Below are 14,049 nucleotides of genomic sequence, written 5' to 3'. Positions count from 1 at the left end.
CTACCATAATTTTATGACCACATAAGATAATAAAAGCCTTTATTGATCTCACAATGGAGAAATGCACTTGATGCGTCAGAAGAATAAAAAGAAAACTTAAAGGGGCATAATAAATAATGAATTAGAACAGAATATAAAATGTAGAATATCAGACTTTACAGTCATAGTGATCGATAAAATGGGTCTGATTCAGAGATTATTGCACGTGGTTTTGACTCTGTGCATAACTTCAAATCATAACAATGAACTTCCTGTTTTGATCCAGCACGCCAAAATAAACCATCTTATTCATTGGTGCAGCAGTTCATTAGTTCAACTTTCTTTGTGCCGAACTATAATCAGACATAACACTTACAAAGTGTGTATTTAATTATATTCTTGTAATGTTGCAAGTACCTGTTGATCTAATCAAGGAGACGAGCTGTGTGCTTTTTTTTTTGCCATGCTGGATTGAAACAGGAAGTCACTTCTTGGGCGGCGTTGTTTTGATTTGAAGTTTGATTTGAGTCAATTAGCATTAGAATTCTCACTGACCATGGTATATTATGCGTTAACATTAATAGTCCAATTTCGTCACCATTACTTTAAGAAACGCTGAATTATCAATATATTTTTGTAATCAATGAAAACACAGAGGCATGGAGGGGAGCAAAGTGGTTGGCTTGATTTTATTAGTGTGTGATAAATACGTTTATAAAACGGCTAAAAAAGAGTGAAAAATTGACGAAGTGACTTCCTGTTTTCGATCCAGCACGCCAAAATAAAAGCACCATGTTATTCATTGGTTCAGCAGTTCATTAGTTCAACTTTCTTTCTGCCTAACTATTAACAGACAAAACATTATATTCTTGCAATGTTGCACCTCTACCTGCTGTGTGCTTTTATTTTGGCGTGCTGGATCGAAACAGGAAGTTACTTCTTTGGTGGCGTTGTTGTGATCTTAAGTTATGCATGGAGTCAATTGCATAGAAGTTATTGCACATGAGTTACTTCTCTGGTATTTGATCTTTGTTGTTCTCATTTCTCAGAATCATCACGGGGCCAGAGGATCTCTGCTGTGGGTCCAGATTTGGTCCGTGAGCCTGACGTTGCCTCCCACTGCCATAGGGATATTTGTTCTCTGCATTCTCTGCGAGGGAAGTCAGAACATCCATCTACACAAAGGGAGAACATGCACCTCGCCGTCCAGGAGTCAAACAAGCAGAAATAGTGATAATAATCGAGTGAAGTGGTTGCAGCAGGTTGGTTTGATATAGTCGTAGGTGCCACTTGTTTTTTTAATCTGTTAACCCCACCAGTTTGGCTTTACCCAAATCTAAAAGAAAAAACTCGGATGAAAATACAACAAAAAAGTGACAAAAATGTATGACAAAAAAGTGACGAAAACATAACAGAAAAGTAACAGAAAAGTAACAAAAAGCGACAGGAAAAAAAGTGACAGAAAATGCGGCAACAATGTGATAAAAAGGTTACGATCACTTTGGTAGGTCTTAGCTTTCGAATGAGGCCTTACACTGTTGCTCTCCAGTTAAGAAGCGTCTAGATTTGGGTAAAGCTGAACTTGAGTAAATGGGCTCGGTTTAGGGTGAAAAGAAAGCTAGATTTACAACCTGTGTACTTTTGTATAACTATAGAAATAGTACAGCACAATACTATACTTTGCAGTGGTAAGTGCACAAAAAGTAGAATTCCATACGAACATTCAAAATGATGAGTATTGTAGTTGTGCTCTGGATCACTGCAGGAAAGGACCAGTGCCTCGGGGTCTAAAACGTTCCCAGTGGTTTATTTTTTCACCCTACATTGTATTCTGGGATATTTCTTTTCAGACCTCCATATGGCTGCAGCCCAAGATATATATATGTAAGTGCTCTTCTTATCTGTACCTATAGATTTAGAGGCTTTAAGTGCTAAGTCCAGTATTGCACACAGGAAACTTGCAAATCTATTTTAGGTTCGTTAAGGATTTTCTGTCCTCCCGTGTGAAATATTAGGTGTTTAAAGCAAGCCAGCAGATTTAAAGGGATAGTGTGGCTTTGGGAATAGGGTTATTTAAGGTGGACTAACTGCATGTATGAATAATTAATGCAGGACCATTATCAAAGCACCTCTTGGTGAGGTAAGCACTCAGCACATCGACATGAAGCACGTGGTTCAAAACCTGCCACGACATCCTTGTATAATAAGGCTTGAATAATATTGACTTTATTTTATCTTGATTTGACATTTTGGCTTTGATTTAGTTCAGGGATTGGCTTGTAAATGACAAACTGGTAGCCGCCCGTACTGTAAACACCTCGTAAAAGTGACATTATGAAATATCGTCCCCTGGATAAAAAAATAGGGCTTTGAGATTTCAGAAATAGAAACTAATGCTAAAGAGCTTGCAGTTTAAAATTGAGGTGGAGCAGCTGAAAACTCCATGGTGGTGCTACTGTGCTAATATTTGTAATTCCTGGGTCAATTCACATGAAACAAAAACTGTCACAAAGTTCAAAGTCATCTCTCCCAGCACTGAACTACGGTCTAATTATTTCCTCATAAAAGCGTCCAAAAGTGGAGACAATATTCAAAAACATGTGATGTTGGCCTGTAGGAAGGACTTTCAGCCATAAGAATAATATGACAGGTTTGTGAATCCAGTCACTGTCAAATAATGATAAGGGGAAACATTTGGACCTTTTATTTTTGGAACACATAAACATATTTAATCACATTAACATGAGATGAAGCTGAGGCACTCTTAATTTGCAATTAAAGCGTTTACTGATGACACCAATGCGTTTCGAATAGGTAGTTTTCATCAGGGCAAGGGAACAATCGCAGGCGCGAGCTCCTTTAACCTGTTACTCGCCGTCTCCCTCATCAGGTGGTTAGGGTTAGGTTTAGGGTCAGGGGTTAGGATTAGGGTCGGGGTTTGGGGTTAGGATTAGGGTTAGGGTCAGGGGTTAGGGTTAGGTTTAGGATCAGGGATTAGGTTTAGAGTCAGGGATTATGGCTATGATTAGGGCCAGAAGTTAGGGTTAGGTTTAGGGTCGGGTTTAGGATTAGGTTTAGGCTCAGGGATAAGGTTTAGGGGCAGGTTTAGGATTAGGTTTAGGCTCAGGGATTAGGTTTAGGGTCAGGGATTATGGTTATGATTATGGCCAGGGGTTAGGTTTAGGTTTAGGGTCAGGGATTATGGCTATGATTAGGGCCAGAAGTTAGGGTTAGGTTTAGGGTCGGGGTTAGGATTAGGTTTAGGGGCGGGTTTAGGATTAGGTTTAGGCTCAGGGATTAGGTTTAGGGGCGGGTTTAGGATTAGGTTTAGGCTCAGGGATTAGGTTGAGGGTCAGGGATTATAGTTATTATTAGGGCCAGGGGTTAGGTTTAGGTTTAGGGTCGGGGTTAGAATTAGGGGTTAGGGTCTAGGGTTAGGGGTTAAGTTTAGGCATAGGAACAGCAAGTGTGACGTAAATTGTTTCACTGACACAGAACTTACACTTAGTTTTAGAAACTATACAGTCTTGGCTTTCAAATGAGGCATCACACTGGTATATGGGCTGTAAAATCTTCTGTTAATTTTGTTCTTTGGGATTTGGATATGAAGACTTACTAACTCTAACCCTAAGAAAATAACTGGCTAAAAAGAAGAGGGTACTCATGTGACCATCATTACATGACACTAAATACCCAAAGTCAAACGCTTCAAATGCATAGATACAATTAGCACAATTTCTTGTTCCTTTGGCAGTGAATTTAAATGAAATGAGACTCTTTCATGTTTTTAATCCTTGTCCACAGAAATATCTTGAGAATTTAGTCAGCCAAAGTGTTATTTAATTTGCGATTTCGATTCGATTAAATGTGGAGCTTGTAAATCCTATCTCCGCAGTACCTTAAATTATGAAATACATTCTGACCCTTTTCTAACCCCACGAGCTCCACCTTTAGCTGATTGGCACTGGCAATGGTACAAATCCTCGGGTCTATTTAAACCCCTGACATGTGAAATGTGAAATGTTTGCAGAGGTCCCATTAATTTTATATGGCAGTGGACCGAGGGTGGACACTTGTTGCATAATGCAGGATTCATGCGTTAGGAAACTGAGACCGAGCGTATTGACTTAGCAGAGAAACTCCCCTTTTAAAGTGAGATTAACCAGGCTGGACAAAGTGTATTTAAGTGGACTGAAAGGCAAAAGGCAGCAGCTCGTGAGGTAACTCTGTCTGGTACGTATGCTCATTTTGACTTCATTTGCTTTGATATAGAAGCACTTTAGGCATTGAAAACTGTAATCATACTGTAATGTGGGGGTAGTGTTGAATCAAGTAGGAGCAGTAGTTGTAGTTTTAACCTCTTACCACCCAAATTAACCAACTGCATTTTCTCCAGTTCGGCATTTCCCAAATCTAAAAGTTTCTTGGAGAGTTAAGCCTTGTCACTTGCTCTTTTGTGGGAGTTATAAGCTTCGGTGTTGCATTTATTGTCGCTTTTTTGACACTTTCTTTTCAAGAAGAATTTAGATTTGGGTAAGGCCAAACTGGAGAAAATGTACTCGGTTCAGGTAGGGGTTAAGGGGTTAATTGTAGATGACTAAAATGAAGGGAATTACCTTAATGAGTTTTAAATATGATTAAAAAAAATAAAAAATTAGATCAAAATTTTCGCCAATTTTGTTTTATTTATTGATTTGAACAGGGACAATGCACATGAATCAACGTTTCTGTAAATTGGCCAGTTTTAATTCAAAAGCAGCCGTATAAAGGGCAAGATGACGTGTCCTTAAGACAGAGGTGTAGAGAGTATAGCCAAAAATATTTACTCCAGTGACATTACTTTAGAAATAAATTGAAGAAAAATTCCCAATAGCAATCTCAGGTCACATTGTAACATTTCCCAATTAAAAGTACTCCTCTTAATTGCAAAGAAAAATAATTACAATCTCTTGGCTCAAGCCTCAGCCCCCCCTCCATTACCCAATGGAAAAATAAACATGGAGCAAGATTGCAAATGAAACTAACCACCTGTTTATGGACGACTTGGTCTTCATTTGCAAATATATCTTAAGTTGATCTTTGTTACATCCATTTATGCATCTTTATTGCTTTGTTGAAAATTCTAAATAAAAAGTAGTGGCCCAAATCTTTACTCAAGTAAGGGTAAATAAAGTACTTGGGAAAAAATCTTACTTGAGTATTGTGAGTACTGAATAACAGTAGTGTAAAGGTCTGATTCAGTAGTGACATAAATGGTGAGAAGCCAATGTGAAAATGCCATAAAAACATAAAAATAAATCCTTAAATGTTAAAACTAAGTATTTTCCTCCCCCTACATGTTCCAGCCATGTCCTCTTAATATAGAAGGTGCAGTTACACGTATGACCTGAGGTGGCAGCAGTGAGTATAAAATGGCCAACTTGCATCTAGCCCCTTTAAGTAACAAAACACCAGATACATCTATTTTAAGTGTCTGAATGAAGATTTGCACTTAAAGGTTGACTCACAGTGGCACGAGTTGCTCTTTTTCTACAGTGCAGATACTTTATTTTAATATTATTCAAGTAGAAGTAAGTAGTAGGCTACTGTATGAAAAAAAGACTTACAAAACTGCAGTTACTTCAAAAAGCTACTTAAGCACATTTAACTGAGTACGACCCGCCTCTGTCTAAAGAAGATCCTCAAGACGGTCCCGGGTTTGATTCCAAGGCTGGAATTATTATTGTTACAGTAAATTACTCCGGCACTCAATTCAAAACCTGTTCAGATTCATCGTCAATTTTAAAATAGGCAAAAAAAAAACGGAACAAATATGTAAAGTTCAAAGTTGAGCCAACAAAAACAAAACAACAACCTGTAAGTCAATCAGTTCATGAGTTGGGCGTGGCCTTGTAACCACGGTGATGACCTGATGACATCGCCCTTTGTCTCCGCAGAGGCTGAAGATGAAGCTGTTAGCATTAGCGCTGGCCGTGGCCCTGCTGTTTGCAGTCGGTGAGTCTGTCAGTCATTTTCCACTGAGCAAACTGTAACTCGGCAACACAAGCCTGTATATGTGAGAAAAGAGGAGGGGGGGGGGGGGGGAGGAGACAGGGAGGGGGGGCAGAGAGAGAGAGAGAGAGGGCGAGAGACGGCTGGCAAACTGCAATAAAGATCGTGAAGGTAATTGCATTGGTATATGTTGAGGTGGAGAGAAGCTTTGAAAACTATATTGTACATTCTTTGGAGTTATTGAAAAAAAGAAAACTAGAAAAACTTTAGCTGTAGTGTCAATTCTACAACATGTAAACCTAGCATATTTATGTGTTTGTTCATGCCGTGCCATTGCATAAGCATTTTCTTTTCGCACATGAACAAAAAGGAACAGAGAGAACATAAATCTTAGCATTATCTGCTCCGAATAACATGAAAAATTAAAAATAAGTAAATTGAATCCCGCAAGTTTCAACCCCAACTCCTTATTTTGTAAATATTTAAATTCCTCATTCAAAGATCAAGACTATTTACATTGTAGATTCTCACTGAAGACATTAATATATAAATGAACACATATGGAATCATGTTTTTTTTTGCTTTGTGTTTTTGACTTTTTGACTTTTTGACTTCACAGACTGTTAAACTATTTCAAGTGTTTCAAGCCTTATTAAATGAAGATCATTGAAAAAATGTAGAGAATAAAGGGTGGCAGTTTTGAAGAATTTAATATATAAAACACATTTTGAGTTATTTCACCGTTTTTTGTTTCCTACATAATCCACGGTGTTCGTTCATAGTTAAAATGTGACAGAAAAAGTGAGAAAAATGAGTGACAAAAACGTGACAGAAAGTGATGAAAATTTGTGATGAAATCCCAACAAAAAAGAAATGAAAAAGTGACAACAATTGGACGGAAATATGTGACGAAAAAGTGACAATAAAGTGAAAAAATGTGACAAAAACGTGACTGGAATGTGTGACGAAAAAGCGATAGAAAAGTGACAAAAATGTGACAAAAACTCAACAAAAACGTGACAAAAAGTGATGAAAAAGTGGAAAACATGTGATGAAAACCCAACAAAAAAGTGATGAAAAAATGGCGATAAGGCGACAAAAAACTGACGGAAATATGTGACGAAATGCAACCAAAGGGCGACAAAAACGTGACAAAAAGCAATGACAAAGTGGAAAATATGTGATGAAAACCCAGCAACAAACTATGAAAAAGTGCAGAAAATGTGAGACGAAACCAATGGCCGCTGGCTGCTCTGCTTTATGCCCACAACACTGGAGGCCGCCATTGCTCCGCCATTGCTGTAGTACCTCCATATCGCCGCTAGTCTCCCATTGAAAAGCATTGGACTTTAGACAAAACCACCTAAAGCCTGGTCCCAATTTTTTTGGAACTATCTAGAGCTAGATATTCCTCCTGTGATAACGCAGCGTTAGCTACAATTAAGGGGACCAGGCTGGTTTTCGTAAGAAGAATTTTAGAAATCTCGTACTTAATGAGGACCGGAGTATAAGGGCCCCTTCCAAAAACAAGCAGATTGGTAAGAGGTCTAACGCCAAACCGGATGTGCATCAACGTCTGCCATGATAAGAAGCCTCCGAATTGGGCTGTCAGACTGTTAGCATTGGAGCTGCGCGAGCTACACGTCACGCAAGGGCCGAGTCTACAGTGAAAATTCCGCCCGTATGCCCTTTTTAGGAACATGCTTCATCAGAGGTTCACTTGCCCTCGTTACTTCCAGTTTCATATTTGCTTTGATTTTACATGAATTAAAAACGTTCTCCCTGTCGTGCTTGTTCAGGTGAATGCCTCGACTGTCACAGATGTGTGTCGAGACGCCCGGGAGAGAACTGCGAGCTCACCAAGGAGACGTGTAAACCTGGGAAAGATGGCTGCGCGGCCGTCAAGTTCACCTTAGCCCCATGTGAGTGTAAAATCAGAACGTTCATACAGAAGCAGTCGACAGTTTTGCTCTCTGTAAACTCCAACCAACTGCGAGCATCCCACGGTGGCAGTTCTTTTAGATCTGACCCATTCCAGGTTTTCTTTCATTGCAGACGGCCAGTACCAGAAATGCATGGCTCTTGCAGACTGTGAGCTGCTGAAGCTGAACGCCTACATCAAAATCAAATGCTGCGGCGACGACTTGTGCAACACCTATGAGGAAGAGTAATGTAAAAGTCCAAATCGTCATGAAGCGTTGGAGCTGATCCAGCAGGCAGGAGCAACCAGAACGGCGCTGTTCAGTTCACTACCAACAAATAAAAGAGTCATGAGAAATAAAGCTGGAAAATAATACTCATATGTTCATTATTTCACAGACAAGACTAATGGGTATGAATGAGGATAGTCGAGGTTAAATATTGAGCAAGTTCTAGTTTAGATGGTGGTACTTGGAAAAGCCAAATCATTTCTGCAAGCGGCTCCATTATTGATCCAAAGATGCCATGCGGGCCACCCAATAATAATAATCCACTCTATTCAAAAAGGCTCTACTGCTTAAAATGAAGATTCATCAATTTCTTTAGGCTGAACACGGACGTAAACTAATACATTTAAACAATTAAATGCACCTTTCAAACTTAACCCTTTTTGGTAACACTTAACATTACGGGCCGGTAAGTCCTTGGTACTTACAATGGTAATTATGGTGGTAATTACAGTGGTAATTCTAGGTACTTATTGTGGTACTTAAAGGATACTATAGTGAGAATTACAAGTTATGTACTTCTAGATGCAGTGGTAGCTCCTAGTAATGAAGGTTGTACTTCGTGTTTTCCCTAATGCTGTTTTATGTTGTTTTATAGTCACACAATCCTAAAAATTACGTCTGTATGTAGAAGTACCACATTTACTACTTATGAATTGCTGCTGTAGTATTCTTGAATTACCAATAAGTACCATAGATGTATCACTGAAACTACTAGAAACTATCATTTAAAGTACCAAAGTACATAGAAGTAGGACCTTCATTACTAAGAGTTACCACTGTATCTCTTAGTAATGAGAGATACAGTGGTAACTCTGTGTCTCCCTAACCCCTAACCCTGATGACTAGTAATTATGACTTTTAGTACCACAATAATAACAACCTAGAAATTATCCTGTAATTACCACTGTAAGTACCACTGTCATTACTAGTAATTACCACTATAAGTACCACGGACTTACCGGCCCGTAAGGTAAAGTGTTACCCTTTATCTAATGTACTTGCTTTGAGGAACTGCTGTAGTCCCTCTGAGGACCTCCAGGGGGCCCGAACCCAAGTGGAAACCACTGCACTAGGTTATTGAATGCTTTATGATTTCAAGCATGTTGTGTTGCATCGTCATCTAGCTCTAAAACATATATATATATATATAAATGATACTATGAAACATACTTTTGTTTTCCTAGTTGTACTGACACTTCTGGTCAAAAAAAGTTTGGAGACACTTTTCATGTATCAGCTTTTCTTTATTTCCAACACTATCGACATGGTGTGATTCTCATTGAAGGCTTTAAACTATGAATGAACACAGGGGATTATGTAGGAAACAAAAAAGGTTTAATAACTCAAAATGGGACATAGGGACCCCCTATGAGCCATCCCATAAGCCACTGCGCCGCAAATCCCCCCACCCCCCTCGGCCCCACCCTCGAGTGACTCATGCGCAACCACTGTTGATTGACAGGAGCACATTTAATAAAAAATAAAAAAATGGAATAAGATTCTGCACGAGCCAAACTTTATAAAAGGGACAAAATACATGCTAGAGTCTCCACAGTCACATGTCAGTGTGTTAAATAGCCGCCTCAGTAAATGGCTTAAAAAAAAAAAGGCAGTTTGTGCTTTTGTGCATTTGCTTTCATTTAGTCAAAACTTAAACCTCATGGCTAATTTGCAAACTGTAGCTTTATGTAACAGCTGTTGAGACAAAATAAGGCTAAAGGGAAATGTGACGGCTCATCTGATCTGGATTTTTCTTTTTTTATCTCCTTAAGTGTCTTTATTTGGACACAATGTTGTTGTCTATGCAATACAATAGGTGGCGGCATGCGTTTTTTTTTGCCTGCAGTCTGCCAATAACCTTAAAGAAGAAGAACAGCAGCTGTTGGTGATGTCACTTCCCCTTCCCCTGGGTAAGGACGGTCCAATTGGGAAAATGCTGCTGAAGCAAAAGTTCACTAACTGCAATAGAGATCTAACAGTTGACCCCATGAAAGGTTTAGAGTCAGGAGCTCGGGTTAGGACGTACAGGCTATAATTTGATGGTTTTGGACGGAGCCAAGCTCTCATTTGCAAACTCGTTCCTCCAGCTGTGGCCCTCTAGCTCTTAGCCCGTGATTAACTTTGATTTGTTTTCTTCTTTGTGGTAAGAATAACCTCTGCTTTCTTGCTCACTCCAAACTTTCTTTCTGCTGCTCGATTAGAGTGCAGTGCCCTCTAGCGGCATGTGAAATTATATATTTGAATCACATTCCCAGTCGCTCCGGATTCTAAGACGGCATTTTAAAGAATTAATTTCAACTTTTTTTTTAAAAACATAATTCAACATGTGTTCATTAAAAAAATAGGAATCCCTTCAGTGACAATCTACAATGTAAATAGTCTTGAAATCAAACAAAAATTGACATTTAACACAAGCTTCCTTTTTTCTTTCTTACTGAGGACCAGAGGTTTGGAGTAGCCAAAACATTTACTCAAGTAAGTGTAATGTTACTTTAAAGTAGAAGTAAGAGTAAAAAAGTGAGAAAATGTTACCTAAATACTGTGAATAATAAACAATAAAATAAACAATTATGAAGAATTAAGAAAGAAAAAAAAAGCACAATATATATATTTACTCATAGTTTTTACTCAAGTAGAGTTCAGATACTTCAATTTAATATTACTCAAGTAGTGAAAGTACTGTGTGAAAAAAACTACTTGTAAAGTACTTCAAAAAGTCACTTAAGCACATGTACTTGAGTAAATGCAACGGAGTACTACCCACCTCTGCTGGTGACAAAGTAGTCGCACAAATAAAGATACAAGTAAAAAAGGAGGTAGCTTGAGGGTGTACTGGTAAAACTTTATACAGTATGTGCATTTTCTCTTATTTGTAGATGTAAATCATATGTTTAGATTATTAATTTGAATACTTCTGATTTTGGTAACTACAGGCTGACTTCTGACTTTGGTAACTACAGGCATACAATATTTCTGTGAACATTAAAAATCCAAGACCAGGCCATTTTTACATAACCACTTTTCGCTTTAATGATTACAATCAAAAACATTTGTACAACATTTTCAACAATAGAAAATGGATGCAGAGTCTTTTGGCTGACGGCAACCGCTTCGAACCGGGAAACGCGGACCGGTAAATGAGCTTGAAAGTAGTAGAAAAAAGATGTGGGACGGGCCAGTGTTTTGCAAAAGTGGGTCTAATAGAAACAGATAGTTCAGTGCAGGCGCGAGTTCGGAGTATTACACGGGAGCAAACTACAGATACCAGACGAATTCAAATAGGGACAGGCAAAGTAAAGTATTAGAGAAAGCCACAGTATTTTAGATCATCAATTTCAGCAAACTCGTTTCTTTCTTTTTTTTTAAAGCTACATCCCAAGAGCAACTAAACTGTCGCTTCTTAAATATGGGTGAAAGGTCACGCAGTAATGTTACGGCTATAATCCATTTTAGGATTTCAGTAACCCTACTGGGAGCCACTTGAAGAAAATTCTAACAATAATGCACTTAAAACTACTCCTTTGAGTATAAATAATATAATAGATACATTAAAGTCTATTGTACTTAACTATTGAAAAATAATGCAGTCATTTCAAATACAGTAGAAGTGGCAAGGGGTAGGCACTTACAAGTAACTTCTTTTACTGCTTTTGAGCCTTGGTATGATTAATCTTTTTTTTATGTACTTTTGGTTGTTTATTACACAAATTGTTCAAATAGACAAAATTGAAAAAGAAATACTAGACACTTAAAAGTGTTAGGATAAAGCTATGTTTTAACAAATTACTTGAAGCAAATGATAATAAATAAAGGCCTGAAACCTGATTTTTCTAAATTACAAACAGTGAAATAAAAATGGCATTAATAGTGGCATCCCAATTCTTCACAGGGAAGATTTTATAGGCACGTTTCACAACTTGCGGGGTCACTTTTCAGCAGTGGTGGAAGTACTCAATATTCTTACTTAAGTAAAAGTGCAGATACAGGACCAAAATGTACTTAAGTAAATGTATCCGATAATAAATAAAAGTATAAAAGTATGCATTATAAAATGTGCTTAATAAGTTAAAAAGTAAAAGTATTTAAGAGGTTAATGTGCAAGTTTTTATTTTAAATCATTTGAATCAAACCAGGTCTAAAAAAGTAAACCATTAACTCAGGTCAAAAACAGGAACTAAACCGGGTCTAAACAAGGTCTAAAGGAGTAAACCACTAAACCAAGTCTAAACTGGGACTAAACCAGTTCATCGTAGAGGTCACAGTTGTACTTTTAACCGAATTTAAAAATGAAGTGGAGTAGAAAGAACAGATACAGGCTCTAAAATGTAGTGAAGTAAAAAGTATTCATCATAAAATGTACTTTAGTAAAGAAAAAGTACATATAATTTGTACTTTTTACTTGTACTTTCCACCACTGCTTTTCAGGGTTACTGTCACATGAATTCTGTCACAGATTCTTTATAGTTAGATGCACAAATGTCTAGTTTTACAATATACTGAAAAAGGACAAAACGTTTTTTCATTCCACTACTAGAAAATAATCCGGTATAGTGCCTTTAAGTATAAAAAAAAAAAATGTGGATAACCTTTGTTGACTATACACAACAGAAAACTTAAGCTTGCTCCTGAACGATCCCCCGAATTTGGACTGCACTGATTTGAAAGTAAATGAACTACTGACCACTTTTGACAAAATCCTGCTCTGTCCTTTTAGCCCGACCAGCCGTGTATGTATCAGGAAAACAAAACCAGAAAAACATGTACAAACGCATCCATTTCCAGGGCCTATACAGTATCATAATGATGGACATGACATTTTCTCTTATCTGCAGTAGAGGCGCTTGTAGCCGACTATATGGGAATGAGAAGCGAGGGTGCATCGAGCCATTGCTGCTGCTGCTGCTGCTATCATCTCGGGTCTCCGTAAGGACGTCGTCTATCTTTACCGAAACAGCGCGAGAAGAGTAAATTCAAGGAAGAAAAAAAAATTATTTGAAATTGTTTGTTCGGGTCCACGCAGAAGAATTGAACCTCCCCATGTTTAGCGTCACTTAGCATCCGCGCGAATCGCAGGTTCATTATCACACGCACAATGGAAAACGAGGATGACGAAGGAAGGGGGATACTGGTAAATAAGAGAGGAGTCGAAGAGCCCTGAACGCAGTCAGTACGTCACACACTGAGGGTGTTGGTAGTTCATTCTTATAACTTGATCAATCCAGACAACCGAGCTTTTCGCTTTGCTTTCGCACGTGCAAAAGGCATCAAGCTATTGCGCCTGCAGCGTTTCAACTTAGATCAATGCTGCATGTTTCACTTTTCTTAAGCAATAATTGATTAACTTTTCCCCAGGAATTTTGAAACAGTGGCAAATCACAAAAAGGGTTAGCCAGGCCTTGCTTTCAACGCTGGAATGCTTTAAAATTTGTCTAGTTCTTGCCTAAAGCGCGAGAATGTGTTGTGCAAGAACTGAAAAGAAAATTATTTTGACTATTTTGACTATGGCTATATTCAGACAATGTCTTTCTTAAAATAAAGACATTGGGCCTCATTCACACCACGTCGTACACATTTGTTCTTAAAGCAGCACTAAGTAACTTGTTTACCTTAATAAATCCTTTCCGTAGTCCCTCTGGGGGTGATACAAGCGTTAATGGGATGACTGGAGGGTCTTTCATCTCCCCCTGGTGTCTCTGGCCAGAAAACCACAATTGCCACTTAAATGCCACCGGACCGGAGCAACCAATACACACTAATGGAATCACGAAGAAGAAGCTAACAGGCTAACGGGCAAAGCTAACTGCGGGCTAGCGCCACTTTAAACAGTTTTTACAGCCAAGTTTCAGTGAAAATAATTATTTCCATTGTG

The 14,049-nt window shown here is 38.3% G+C and overlaps 1 protein-coding gene across 1 annotated transcript in view; it reads left to right on the top strand.

The window, feature by feature from the left end:
• ly97.3 (lymphocyte antigen 97, tandem duplicate 3) overlaps positions 1 to 8,249 on the top strand; it is a 31,553-nt gene extending 23,304 nt beyond the window's left edge. Inside the window, exons 2-4 of the mRNA XM_079569931.1 lie at positions 5,916 to 5,973; positions 7,770 to 7,892; positions 8,026 to 8,249. Of these exons, the coding sequence (XP_079426057.1) occupies positions 5,916 to 5,973; positions 7,770 to 7,892; positions 8,026 to 8,141 (297 nt within the window). The 3' untranslated portion in view covers positions 8,142 to 8,249. The remainder of the gene's footprint in view (positions 1 to 5,915; positions 5,974 to 7,769; positions 7,893 to 8,025) is intronic.
• The last annotated feature ends 5,800 nt before the right edge of the window (positions 8,250 to 14,049 follow it).

Source organism: Gobius niger (assembly GCF_951799975.1).
Source record: "Gobius niger genome assembly, chromosome: 13".
NCBI classification, from domain to species: Eukaryota; Metazoa; Chordata; class Actinopteri; order Gobiiformes; family Gobiidae; genus Gobius; species Gobius niger.
The sequence above is the reverse complement of the archived record's forward strand: the minus strand, read 5'-3'. Positions and strand labels throughout refer to the sequence as shown.